This window comes from Amphiprion ocellaris, chromosome 7 (assembly GCF_022539595.1).
Source record: "Amphiprion ocellaris isolate individual 3 ecotype Okinawa chromosome 7, ASM2253959v1, whole genome shotgun sequence".
Lineage (NCBI taxonomy): Eukaryota > Metazoa > Chordata > Actinopteri > Pomacentridae > Amphiprion > Amphiprion ocellaris.
Genome location: NC_072772.1, coordinates 23621286 through 23636225, shown reverse-complemented (window position 1 = coordinate 23636225; position 14940 = coordinate 23621286). Strand labels below are relative to the sequence as shown.

General features: G+C 39.0%; 1 protein-coding gene across 1 annotated transcript in view; it reads left to right on the top strand.

The window, feature by feature from the left end:
* Window positions 1–14940, top strand: part of ulk2 (unc-51 like autophagy activating kinase 2) — a 44264-nt gene that overhangs the window by 6140 nt on the left and 23184 nt on the right. Inside the window, exons 3-4 of the mRNA XM_023289317.3 lie at window positions 104–145; window positions 13125–13157. Of these exons, the coding sequence (XP_023145085.2) occupies window positions 104–145; window positions 13125–13157 (75 nt within the window). The remainder of the gene's footprint in view (window positions 1–103; window positions 146–13124; window positions 13158–14940) is intronic.

The window sequence follows — 14940 nt, the reverse complement described above, 5'->3', positions numbered from 1 at the left end:
TGACATCCCTGATAGAAATATCAATGAAAGTGATCCCATTGGCTGATGTGTCCAAGTTAATGTCAATGCTAATGCATCTTGTTTTTCTGTTGCTTTTACTCAGGAGCTGCAGCATGAAAATATTGTGGCACTTTATGATGTGCAGGTAAGTTTCAGATCTTTACTGCACTGACGAGAGATACATTTAATAAGGGATTAAGTAATGTGTGTTTTTAGTATGCAGTAGGATTTTAATGTGTCTTTTTTAACTATTGTTCACACTCTGATTCTTGTAGTAGTAGACAGAATGACCTTGTCTGTTCCAGTATCGGTCTGAGTAAGAAAAACTCAAATTAACCTCCATCCACAAATCTCTTATCTGTGTCAAGAGGATCGGTGTCACTCTTTGCTAGTCCTTTAATTTAATGCTGAGGAAAAAAAACTCTGATTGCTGATTCAGGGTTGTGCTGAGTGCAGCATGATAGACTGCACCACAGCAACAGTTTACCTCTTTAAAATATGAAATTCCCTGTTACACGCCATAGAATCAAGGACAGAGTCAGCACTGTTCAAACACAGTTTTGATTTTATGTGATTTTTTTTTTAGCTCATGTTATTGAGTGACACAAAACACAAAAATGAAACTTGTGACTTTTTTTCTGGGAAATGTGAATTAAAACCAATGAATGTAGATATTTTAAAAGATGTTCCTCAGATAAAGACTACTCAGTACAGTTATAATATTTAAAAGGTTAGGAAAGATTGAGTCTTTTTGCAAAAACACCATTTGAGTCTCTCTGTTAACAAACAATCAATGTTAGTTCTGTTTTTCAGCCTGGTGTTTTGTAGCTAATAGCAGCGGAATAGTGACAGACCAGTGCTAGAAGATCATCACCTCAGCACCTTAAGTGTTTTTGGACATTCAGGTCTGAGCAGCAGCTTGTCACCGCAGTTTGTTAAATTCAAATTAGCTATGCTAGTGTTCTCTCAGCAAAGAGGACACTGAGAGATGTTTCAATCAATTTAGATACCATCTGATATCTTCTGCTTCACTTGTTTAACTGATATGACTTACCAGAATATTGTTATTATTTCCACAAATTAATTTATAAAATCAAATTAATTAAAGTAGCTTTGATAGAATTGGAACTATTTATTGCAGCAAGGTGTAGCACATATCAGATTAAACTGCACGACTTGACCTTTTGAATAATGCTGGTTGCTTGTCTGTGTGATGAATCGTCAACGAGAAAAAAAATGAAATGTAAATTACATCAACTGTAGTCATACTTACAACCTGCAGTCCCTCTCCACCTTCCGTTACTCCTCTTTGAAAGAATTCTTCATTGCAGACATATGGAAAATGCTGCCAGCATTTTATGTGAAGATACATATAAAACATAACAATTAAACAATGCAAAAAAAAAATTTCCTGACATAAAATGCTAATATATAAAATCTGTAAGTATAAGATCTGGATAGCCTAGAAAAAAGGCAAGGAACAGCATGTAAGACTAACCTTTATAAAGATCAATATAAGAATTCAAAAGTAGAGGCAGTGTAATTACTCTGACAATATCCTAAGGTTCATGGAGTTAAATCAGTTTTAGATAACATCTGGTGTCCTCTGCTTCACTTGAAAATTTGACACCAATTACTGGGTTCTTTTACCATTATTTATTGATTGATTTATTGTTACTATACTTTAATTGATTGTATTAAAGAGACTTTAAGAGGCTATTTTTGCTATGTGAGCTGCAGTGAGTTGTCCCTGGGCTTCTAGATACAGATGATGTGTCAAATTCTTTCAAGCGGATTTTAAGCAAACATCCTGAGGGACTGAAATGCAAAGTTACAGACCGGACTAGTTTATTCTGTTATTTGTGTTCAATGGCAGGTACTGACACAACAGATGCATTCATTCAAACCAAAGTCTATAAATTAGACTAACTGAGAGAAGTGCACCATATTATACTGCATACATTATGCCATTAACTCAACAAATGGTACTGAGGCTTTAAAAGCTTTAATAATACTGTACATAACGTACTGCTCGTGCACTCATGTGACTAATGACCCACAGTGTTGTGCAGTTATAGTTGAGTCGGTCTGTCCATCAGAATTGGGCGTGACTTTTCAAAATTACTCTCCTATGTGTTTCTTCTTGCACATCAAGGCTGCAAAGAGCTGGATGTTAAACTGGAATCTGATGCATTTCTCAGAATAGATTCCAGCACCCAAACAGATCATTTTTAATGCTTTTGGCCAAATGATGAAGCCTGTTGAGAGTATAAAAGGCCTTGCTGTCAGTACACTGCTGATGCCTAACTGAGGTGCCCATGTTCACATGCTAAATGAGCATCTTTGTCCTCTGACTGAGAGTTTGGCATCTAGCAGTCATATATTCCTGACACATACTCCACTCCACAGGCAGAATATAAGACTATGTGCTTTTCAAAGCTTACCATCTCTGGGGTTTCTCTGTGGTTTTAGAGTTTATGCTGTTGTAGTGCATTAATGATGCTATTAGTTTTAGAGGTGGGTTGCTCATCCCTGACCCATGGTGGGTATTGTGAGAGACTCTGGCTTTGTTTATGCACCCACCTTCATCCACACAGCTTAATCAGATGCTCGTATTTGTAGTTTTTAAATACAACCTGTATAGCACAGGGATCTTTAAAAAGCTGTCATCATAATTAAATAATTGGATTTCTGTTGTCATGTTCCACATGTCTCTCACAGTGGGAACATACAATAGAAGATAATTATGGCTCTGATACAATTCTGAAAAATCCAGATGTCTCCCTTCTTCAAACTGCTATGCTGTTTATATCTTCTGTTACAGAAATCTATAGCATAATACAGTAAAAAATCTGTTGATTCAAATGTCCAGAATTGGCTCTAACAACCCCTTACACATTAGTGTACTTCCAGTAAGTACATACATAGGAGAAGTGGGGAGCGAGGCAGAAACATTTGAAGTGATGATGAAGCACTTCCCACATAGTAGTGGTACTTCCTGTGTTTGCGTAAGCCTCCCGCTGGGACCCTGCTGATCAGCCCATCAACCCTTCCACTCCTCCACCCATGTCTTCTTCTCTCCGTCAGCCTTGCTCATGTAATAACCTCTTCCAGGAGCAAATAACTGTAGAGCCTAGTCATAACTTAGCAGTCAGAGTACAGTAGCACAGGTGGCTTTTGCTAGGACCTGATTCTTGATTGTCATTTTCTATAAAATCAAGTGTTTTCATTCACTTTGAAGATTGGGGTGGGGTGAACAAACAACCTTTAAGAACATGCCCATTTCTATATCAAGCACACAAGTTAACTAACATCATAAGAAAGATTGTGACTAAAGTAAAAGAGACGGCTCATGTGTTTTGTATGTCTTATATGACATAGATGGTACAAGTCATAATAAAAATGTATGCAGTTTAGTGCAGGAGTGGTGTGTGGGCTTCACACCTGAGGAAGTGTGGATTACAAGCATGGCTGCTGAGACCTGCTTTTTTCTTTCACTCTCTTGCTGTGGGAGTTCACTATCCTCTCATGACAGCTTATGATTCTGCACTTTATCACCTAGATGTGAACTCAAGATATTTATTGTAATGAAGTCCTTATTTTTGTAAACTCTGGTATTGTTCTCCGCTATGCGTTCTGGCCCATGAGCCCGATTGTAACACTTTGGACACAGTCAGGCTAGCTATTTTCCAAGTTTTCAGTCTTACACTAAGCTAAATGGCTGCTGGAAGTATCTTTGCATTGAAAAGAGAGATATGAGAAGGGTTTTTTGATTTTCTTATCTGACCTGGAAGAAAAAGAATACATGTAAATCTTGATGCATAGAAATACAGTACAAATAGAAGTCTCATAATCAGGGTGGTAATATATTTGCATTCCATATAAGTTCATATGGTATCTATTAGATTAGAGGTTGAGTATTTGCTACAGGCATTATACTTTGAATGCTTTAGGAAGACAGTATTTATTTCAGCAAAACAAAGGACTTTATACAAAGGGACAACTTAAGCGAAAAGACATGTAAAAATCAATAGTGAACTTTGTATTTGGACTGTTACCCAACGTTACACCAAAGAACACTGTCATCGTGGTATCAGACAGACACTAAGATGTTATTGCTCTGTTTGTCCGTAGACATTTTCCTCCCCCCTCCAAGCCCACTTTATCAGTTGTGTGGTTAGACTTGGTCTTCATGCACTCTGTCTTTGTTTCTTGATTTTGTTTGCGCACTTTCCATCACCGCTGCCTCTTTTGTCTGTAACATTCACTGAGCTGGTCTATCATAGACACAGTGTCTCCCTGTCTCTTCTTACCAGCTGGCTTTTTTTGTAATGGTGTGCATTTCCTCTGTTGGTGACTATCAATAGAGTCTGGTGTGTTGTAGCCCTTTGGTAGCAGAAAGCCAAGAAGCAGTCAGTTTCTTTCCTTCATTTCACATGTTCTACTCATTACTTATTATGTATATGTAAGTCCATTTTCTCTTGTTTTGCCATTTGTCATCACTTTTTGTAACTCCTCTTGGCTTCTTCCCAGCTTCGTCAGCTAATGTTGTTCTTTCAAATGCATGCTGTATAAATAGGCTCACCAAACAGAACAGGAAATGTAATCTGAGCTCCTTGTGCAACTGTCAAGTCACGCCAGACTCCTTTTTTTGATTATAAGAAACATGGGACATGCTTGTTAGTGTCATTTTCAGAAGTCAGCTAGTGTTCTTGTCTTTACCAATTGGAAATGGGTTACTTATTTAAAGCCTGATAATGGTGACCCACAAACCTAGCCTTTCTGACCTGCGTCTTATAGATAATGTAGGTGGTTACTGATATTGCTGATACTGACCTGCTGACTGCTTGAAACTGGCAAAATGACTCAGTGAAAGGGGATGAAAGTGAGTGTTTGACCTTTTGATGAGCACGGGCCATGGTGGTTCATATATGATTTAAATATTACTAAATATTTTGTAGGCTGCAAGCTCAGATTTATCTGTACACATAAAATAATGCTACAACCTAAGTCTAGTTCTCCTCTTTTTCACTTTGATGATTTGTCATTCCATCCATTAACTTTACTCACTTTATTCTGTAGAGCATCACAGTGGGCTATAGACTATTACTGGTAATACTGAGCAAGACAGGTCACCATGGACAGGGACAAGTCTATCACATGGTTGACACAAGAGACAACCATAAATGCTCAAACTCACACCCACAACATGTTTAGAATCACCAATTAAACTACCATGGACCTGGAAAAGCCCTCACTGTAGCCTCACACCCAGAGCCTGGTGAGTCTTTGTCAGACCAGACGGATTTAGAACATAAAGAACATTTTTACCCTAACTAATAGTGTGGTCACAAATCTCATTTACTGTAAGATGACTGTCATGACCTCCTCTACAGACATTCTCATTCATGTTTCTGCAGGATGAACTGTAGTAACCTTAATTCCCTGACTTTATCTAGTGCCATAATCAGGTCTAAATGTCATGACCTGTCATTGATTTTAGTTAGCTTTTCCACTAGCCACCTGTAAAACAAATGACATTGCCATCAGTCTAGACAGGACTGTGTTTAATTCTAAGTAGCCATTCTAAGCATGCTATCATGCTAAATTAAGATTCTGTTCATGGTAAAGCAGCCTCACAGTCATCAGTATGGGCTTTCATGATACCAGGAAACATGCAAAATGCAGGAGGAGAGGTTCAACTCAAACACACTGAATTTTCACAGTACAATTATTAAGATAACAGTTGATATGAAACTGACAGATTCTCACATAAGTTTTGGTAATATGACATTTAAGTCATACAGTCCCTTTAATGTTTTTCAGTGTTGAAATTTTAAGATCTGTTGCAAGGTTAAACAGCAGTGGCCTGTGGTAATGGACCAGTTGTTCAGCTTACATTTACTGTGCTGCACTGTTTTCAACTCTTAACCTCAAACACGATTCTAAATTATTGTCTTGTTTTTATAATGTCCCCTACAAGTGACTCTATAGCTGACTATGCTTCTGTTCACACTGCTCTATATCTATGCCAGTACCATATAGAGTAGACACCATTGTGTTGGTCTGAACACTGAATAAACACAGAGTAGGACTGCTTATGTCCCTTTGTATGTTTAAATTGGGTTCACAATAGAGGTGTTAATTCGCACAGCATCCACACGGTGACATATATTAACACCCCATCGTACTACCTCAGCACTTCTTGTGTTAGTTGATGAATGCACAAAAGAAAACAACAGAGACCTTTCTCAGGACTTAAACTGCAGATTTTCAGTCTATGTACGATCTACTGGTGTAATGGACCATATTTTATCCACAATCCACACAGATCCCCACCCAAAGTGTGCCACACAAGGGCACCACAGATTATTTGGAAAATTTAACCATCATAGTGTGAAGTACAGTTTTACTGTTGCTGTTAATTTTTAAAATAACTACAAGTGCATTAAGAGAGCACAGTCCTTTGCAAAGGTCAGTGCCTTATCTCGAAACTTTAAAGAACGTGATATGAATCTGCACCATAATCATCTGGCCATGCTCCACTTCTCCGCCAAATTTCATCAAATTTGGTCTGATAGTTTTAGTGTAATCTTATTTACAGAAAGACAACCATTTGGCCCTGATAACATACCCCAGTCTTGGCTAGGAATTACTCTCTATAATACCCCTTAGTTGCACTCTTAATAAAATCTTCCTTTTTTTGAAAGTTGTAATATTTAGTTGTTCTAGACTTAAGATGTAATTTAATCTACTTGCAGATGGAGTTAAATGGATGGTTTCATTAGAACATATAGCAGGTGGAATAAAACACTGAAATGCTTCAGAACATGTTGCCTTATATGCTAGCTAGCTTTTGTGAATGCAGTAGCCATCAGGGTGTTTGTGTGTGAATCACACAAAGACACGCCAGCTGCCTGCGCACCTCTCAGAATATCTGTTGACAAAAGACTGCAGGACTGGATGTGGGAGTATGTGCACCCATGACAGATTGCAGGTCCTTATACCCAGCTCTGTACTTTTGGAGTCCTGCTCGTTTGCTGCTTTTAATGACAGCCTTAAGCGCACAGCTGAGCGGCTCCCAGTCCTCCTTTATGGTGCTGTTAATGTTAAGCAAGCTGCAGCAGTGTGAGGTAGACGACTCTAATTGTAAGGTGTCCTGTGTCAGGGTTGTAGTGCTCTCTCTCTCCTTACTGGTATTAATGCTGAACAGTACAGATTTGCTGTTTGGATTCTTTTGAACTGGCAACAAACAAACAGAAAATGTTTGTTTAATCAATAAAATCCATAAGCTATGCATTCATCTGAGGTGACAATAAATTAACATTCCCTCCTCCCAAATTCTGCAAAAATCTACCTTGAAGTATTTACCGGCTATCTCATGCTGCCAATAGTAACAGAACTATGAATAAGTTGTTGCATTTAGTATGCGGTGTTGGTTTATCTATAAACCTGTGTCTACAAAACACTTACACAAAAATAATCTAAAGGCCAAAAAGCTTCCAAGCTTTTTTTGGAGTTTTTGACTTATATCATGGCTGTCATTGGCAGATAAAGTTTACTCAGCAGTTGTGCAGAACACTCAGTGGACACTAAGCAAACTCACTGAGATGAGATGTTGAAAGCTCTGTGAAAACCTAGTAAGGAGAACACATTTGCCTTGTTGTTATAGAGTAAGTAGGTAATCTAATTAAAAATGTAGTTTGATTTTAATCAGCATAAAGGTCCATTTTTGACCGAAACCAATTTTTTGGGGAAAACAGTAGACAAAGTCCCTGATGTATCTAGTTTGCTGGATTGCTCTGTCCTCTCCTGTAGTTAATTGACTTTTTCTAGACCTTTTAACTGCATTTCATCATGTCATATTTCAGTTTCATATCATATTTAGAAACTGAAAAAACTTCGAATGGTTCAAAATCTGTATTTGAAAAATTTGAAATCTATAAGGAAAGGTCAAGCAAGATTGAAACCCAAGTTTTAGTCACTAGTGTATTGTTTTGATGGGCTGAAAAAATTATTTCAAATCTCTGCAAACATTGTTTTGTATTGGAGTTTTGCTTGTTCACAGCTGTAGTGTTTTGCCACTCATTTTCAAAGTTTAAAGTTTGGCCCTGTTCTTCTGTTATGCCAGTTTGTTGTGCTATCTGACCGTGATGAGCACCTTTATTCTCTCCCAGCCATGACTGTGGCATTTAAAGTGACTTTTGTTAACATGAATTAGGTAATTAACTGAGTTAACTGGTTATCAACTGCAGATTTTATTTAAAATCCTACCTGTCAATCAGTCCCTCCTATATCAGTCCTGTCTCTGGGATCCTGGATTTGTTTTCATTGCCATCCTGTTTTATACCATTGCTACACCATTAAAACCTGGAAAACACACCAGGAGAACAATGCAGATTACCGAATTAAGATTATTTTTAAAAAATCCTGCACAGCTTATTATGAAGAAGGAAAACTGAAACAAAAAAAAAGTGGTTGTGGAGATTCTCAGGTATTTCAGCCTATAAAAACAATATTGAAGCCTTCAAAACTGTGTTTGAATTTGCAAAGCCCTTTCATTAGATATCAAAGTTTCAAACAGTGAGTTCAACCTTTTGAATTATTACTCCGCCAGGGAACGCGGTGGAGTTATGTGACGATCGGCGTACGTTTGTCTGTTAGCAACATTACTCAAAAATCAATCAAAAATTTTCAGGGAAGGTCAGAAAAGACACAAGGACCAAGTGATTAGATTTTGGCAGTGATGCAGCTTATAGTCTGGATTCACAGATTTGTTAAAGATTTCTATATCATTGCAAGATAGCGGCACGGCGTCACTGTAACCATGACAACAAGTGAACACTATGTTATCTGCCTGCTGATGATCACATGATTGTGATCCTACTACAAATTCACCACTGAGGATTTATCGGGATTTATCCGTTGGAAATGATACGACTGCCCTCTCTTAGTGCTTTTCTTGTTTCTTTTACTTTGGAAATATGGCATGATATTTAGCCCACAAAGTAAATTAGACTAATGTTCAACTGAGCAGTCTTTGCCCACAGAAGATGATGGTGATGGTTCAGTTGAGACTTCCTGAAAAAGTTTTGTAGTTGGACTTAGTAGATTAGATTATTCCATCAAACCACTTTTCAAGGTCAAGGGTGAACATGATTGTTTAACAACATTTTTATGGAGTGCCATAACTTATATATAAACCCTTAATTATATGTTTAAAATAAATAGTGCTTTGTAGGTGATGTAGTATCAATGAAACTGTGCTTAAGTGCTCTGATATAAACTCAACAGAAACATAAAGACTAAAGGTAAACAGGAAGGTGGAGCATATAAGGTTGTTTATGAATCGTTTTGGTTCATGAGCCAATCTTCACAAAAGCTGAAGTTGCTCCAAAGGAACATTGTGTTCTAGCCTGGAGAGGGGCCCCCAGGCTAGTGTGTGTGCGTGTGTGTGTCCATGTGAGAGAGAGAGAGTGCGTGTTGTCCCTTAATTACACAACGCTTTGAGGCAGGACTGACATAAAGCGGGCTGAAAACACAGAGTGACTGCACATGTTCTTGGATACGTTCAGGGGGGATTCTTGGAACTCAAGGAGCTTTCCTCGCAAACCTGCCCCTGTCTGCATTCCTTCATGAACTTTGCTTTCTAGGCATTTAACTGTGTGGAACAGAAGCTCAGCCGAAAACACTCTTTCTGCTCACTGAGGCACATAAACACACAGCCAGTCAGCTGCAGGGAACATGTATTTAGTCTGTAGCATGTCTGATCACCACATCAGCATGAACACACTCACATGATCTTCAGCACACATGAGCCTGTTACATAACAACTGGTGTCAGGAGGACATTAGTTCAACCGCGGGCCTGAGGAAACATTGAATTCTTACTGTATTTCGCTGTCCTCACATGAAAGTATATTGTTGTTGTGTGTCATTACAGGCACTTCCCTGTACAACTTTATCAGTGAAGAATGTGACCATATCAGGACTTCTGTGTAATAACAAACTGTACAGTGGCCCTACCTGCAAAACAATAAACATCCTCTCCTCTTTATCCATGCACCAGCCACAGTCAACAAGCAATCCTGACCTTTTGTCCTGGCCACATAATTAGTGTTTTTTTCTTGCCGCTGTCAGTGACACAGTCATCTGTCATTATGTGCTGCTGTTATGTCAAAGCAGAGACTTTACTCCCAGCTGACACTAGTTTGCTCCGATTACCCCGGATTACTCTTGTCGCTTGCGTGACAAAAGCACGCCAGCTCTCCACAAATGCCTACCCACCCCCCTCCTCAGTATGCACACACACACACACACACACACACACACACACACACACACACACACACACACACACGCACACACACACGCACATGCACACGCACACACATGCACTCCACCTCCACCCTCTTCAGTTTTGCCATTTCCCATCCCCCATATTGTTACATAACTGCACTCCTGGAGTTACTGTGACTCAATAACCAAACAGCTAACCAGACAGTGCTGTTTTGGCTTACATTGACACTTTGCAGACCAGAGTGTTTTTCAGTGCCTTTGTATTGTGTGGTCAGTTTTCATATCCCAGGATGATAAAATCCTTTCATCCTGAGATGAAACCAGTCTGCAGATTTGGTTGGTTGTGAAACTGTTACTAAACGTCACAAGGTCATGATGATGACAGAGGAGCTATTTTTATCACAGTTGTTTTGGAATATTTTGTGCTAGAAGGGAATGTTTTCATTTGGCAATGAACAATCAATGTCCAAAGTCCACCAGTTTTTGTTTCAGACGTGGTCAGTGTGTGAACAGTATCTTCTAGAAAACGTGTTCATGTAAACAGTGTGAGCGGTTGGCACTTCCATAACTGTGAGCCGCTGCTTCCACTAAACCCTCATAAACAAAGGCTGGCCTATGTGCAGCTGTCACCACCTGCCTCTTGAAATTCATCTTGCTTCTTAGCAATTAGGCACCACACCAAATCGAGGCAACTGCAGCAGCAGCAGCGAGAGACAGCAACATGTGAAGAAGCCAAAATGCATTCTGAGTAAAATAGATGTTTCTCCAGGCAACAGCCTTTCTCAGAAGTAACCTCACTCCCTGCTATTTGTTGACCTTAGTGTTTTCGGACATTCACGTTCTGGTTGTGTAAGAGTGTTCTTTGAGCAATGATGACCGTCATCACGAGCGTCTATATCAATGTGTGTTTTCTGGTGGGACAATGACGTGTCAGTTCCCCTGGTTTTCCTGTCCTCGTGGTGACTCTGCCAGCCCTGACACTCTGATCCCATCCCCCTTCTTCTCCAGATTGCGCTGCAGAATACCACCTCATTATGTAATCCCCTCCTAACCCCCCTCAGCACACACATATTCTCACACACATACAGTCAGAAACTGGTGTCCCATCCCCCACCACCATGGCCACCTGCCCCAGCTGGGAGAAATCACTGTATGGGACTGAAAAAGACTGAGCTGCTTAAGCAGAGTTTATGGTTGTGCTAACGGTAACATCCTTACTGCTGTTGTCAGGTGTGCTTCAGTGTTTTTAGCAACCTAGCATGCGTGACATGGCCGGCGCATATCAACAAATGAGAAGTTCTACTGAAAACTGTGGCCAAACCTCTATATATCTATATATCTATATATAACCTCTTTATATCTATGCACTGTGTGCATTGTGTGCTGCTCTCTTTTTTTATTCTGTTCCATCTGCTGCTGTTACATTGTAAATTTCCCCGCTGTGGGATCAATAAAGGTTTGATCTATCTATCTATCTATCTATTGTATTTGTGTTTGAATGATGTTTACTACCTGTACGCTACATTACCTGTTACTATTTCAGCAGTGTAGATCACATTTTTTCTAAGCAGTTTTCTCCTATATGATTTTTGGTACTGCTTAGAAAAATGCAATCTACACTGCTTGGAGAAAATGCGATTTCAGCAGTGTAGATTGCATCTTTTTCTTAGCAATGCTCCCTGTCATTTAGGAGAAAACTGCAGTGGATCCAGTGTGCCTATGGAGCAATTAAATAACGTTATGGAGCTGATAGGCCAGAGTCACATGTCATTTCATTTGCATGGGTGTCACAGTGGAGTGGCTAGTTACCAGACCATGGTCACCTGATTTGTATATGGAATAGTTTGGAGGCTGTGAGAAATACTGGATTACTTGTAGCTATCATGTTCTGCCAGCTGGAAATGTTAAGTAAAGCTCTTTTGGCAGTGATTTGTTGTGCATGCAGATTACTTGGCAGGATTCTGTAGGTGTGGTATGCCCAAACAGTATTTTTATTTTTGCTAGAATTTAGATTTTGATGCAGTATTTTACCAGTGTATGTTAGAAAGCTACAGTGCCTTGGTTTCTAGACAAATCTCAATTCTTTTGTAATTTTGATGCCCAAAAAATTAGATACTACAGTTTTCTGATGATTTGTTTACAGGGTCATGCTGCTTGTTGCACAGCTGGTTACCAGACATCAGCTGTAGGTCTTTTTTGTTTTATAAAGTATATTACGCTGAATTCATTTGACAGTTATGTCTGAACTGAATCACATTAAATTGTCAGTTTTCTGCTAAATCAAGATACCTTTTAAAAAAAAAAAATCAGCAACAGCTAGTGTGCTAGTGACAGTCGCGCATGTAAACCTCTTTGGGATGATGATTCCTTCAGCATGAACCACTTAATAATCATTTTGACACACTCTTCATGGTGTGATCTGACACTGCTATGTCATGGAAAATACAATTAGATACAGAGATGCAGTTTTAATCAAAGTATATTTCCCCACAAGCTACAAGCTTGATTAATTTCAAAACTGATGTTCAGCTCAATGTTAACACTGAACATGTGTCTGTTGCCAGTATTTTCTGTATCTTTTCTTTGTTATATATTTCCATAGTGATATTTTTGGGGTTGTACAGCATTCTATACTTACTACAACTAAGAATCAAGTAATAAAAATACACGTTGAGAAAAGGCCAGGGAAGTCATAAATAGCAAGTACTGGTATTATGTACTTTGGATTTTATCCAGTGGCTGTTTTCTTCTAGCTGTGTGGTGAAGCTGACAGCTGCTTCAGGATAAATGGCTTCTGTAACTGATTCTGTGTCTCCTCTCTTCCAGGAAACACCCAACTTTGTTTTCCTGGTCATGGAGGTAAGTATAGAAACATTTACTGTCTGATATTTCATGAGTGAGAAGTCATATCCTCTTCTCATGTGTTGTCACTTGTGTTGGGGAGAATTTTGTTTACCATTGTAGCAGTACTCCATGCTTCATCACAGAGTAATGTTTTTGGACTAGTGTAGGCTTCACTGCTGTCCTACTGTCATTCTTTTGTCTTGTTTTTTCCTCTCATTTTCCTTCACATTGTGTCCAAATTTCCTCTTTTAACCTGTTGACAACCTCTCCCTTGGCATCGTCCCTGACTTTCTACACTTGTTTTGCAACACTGTAAGCTGCCTGCAGGATAGAAAACAAATCATGACTGCACCTCAGGTTACTTACTAAAGTACACCCCTCTGCTTTCTAGGAATCGTGTTCCTCAAAAGTCATTGCTTAAGATCTTGTTTTGATCAAAACTTGGAGAGGTCTGCAGTATATTCCATTAATATTTTTTGAAATCTGATGTTGGCTAGTGCTGCATTAATACAAGGGCAGGTACACACAGTTCTTTCATTATGTTGTTTTCACTACCAACACAGGTAAAATACAAGACAGACTATTTGTTGTTTTGATAAATTGCTTTTCACGAGCATATTTCCAACTTTCAGCTATCAGATGACATAAGGAATATTACAAGGCCCATGCCCTTGCTGCAGTTTGAAGCGTAAACCTCACACTGGCTGAATCAGAACTGATGCTTCATGTTTTGCTTAGATGGATGAAGCTTGTCTTACTCAAATACTGGCTTAAGTATCAAATCAAAGTTCTATGAAAAGATGAGTGCTCTGAGCTAGGTGTAATCCTAATGAAAAGAATACTGTGCCCTTTCACATTCTGTCCATCTGCACGGAAAAAAGAAAAACACAATAAGTTGGAATAGTGAGTGTTTGAAATCAAGGAAGATGTCTGGAACATTTAGTGCAGCCCTCATTCATACAGCAGCACACAACTTAAATCGGCACTCGCATGTAAACTGAAGTGAGCCAACCAGAAGACATGACAAGACCTCTCTTATGTTGACTCTGTCTTGAAATCCTTAACATTTAATTATAAATCTTTGCAAAGCCTTCACTGAATTCTTGAAGTTAAATTCAGCCAGTGCCGTAATGCACAATACGTGGATGCAGATCAGCAAAAGCCAGAATGACATTCAGCTATATCACAAAATGCTACTTTCAGGGAGACAGACAGTAGGATGTTTTTTGTTTTTTTTTTCAGCATCATTGATGAAGAAACAAAAATTATTTGATGTTTAAACATCCTCCTTGAATCTTTGAAATTCTTAAAATGGCATCCACACCTGCTCCCTAATTGGAAAAATAATATACACACTCTCCTCCAAAAGTAGTTGGACACACTGTGTATTTCTGTATTTCAACACTGTCGATACAAGCCGTGTACAAATCAAAATACCTCCAAAGCCCTGTTGTGCTCCCTCCATTTATAAACTCTTTGAACAATGAATTATAAAGGTATGGATGACAAAGCGTCTCCTCATGCAGTGTATTCTCACAACAAGCATTTGTTTTAAGCACCAGTTGTTTTTGTGGTACATGTGCAGTTGGTTTCCTTGCAGTTTGTACAATCTGCATTGTCAGAAATTTAGAACTACATGCAAACATCTGCTGCGCGGTCTGTATGGACCCTTGTAGATACCCTTGCAGACCATGGGTACATGACAGTCCACCAGGGTCTGCCAGGATTCACGTATATTATATCATGTCCCAAGTAGGAGTCTGTATGGACCCCTCTGTGAACGTCTACCTGATTTTAG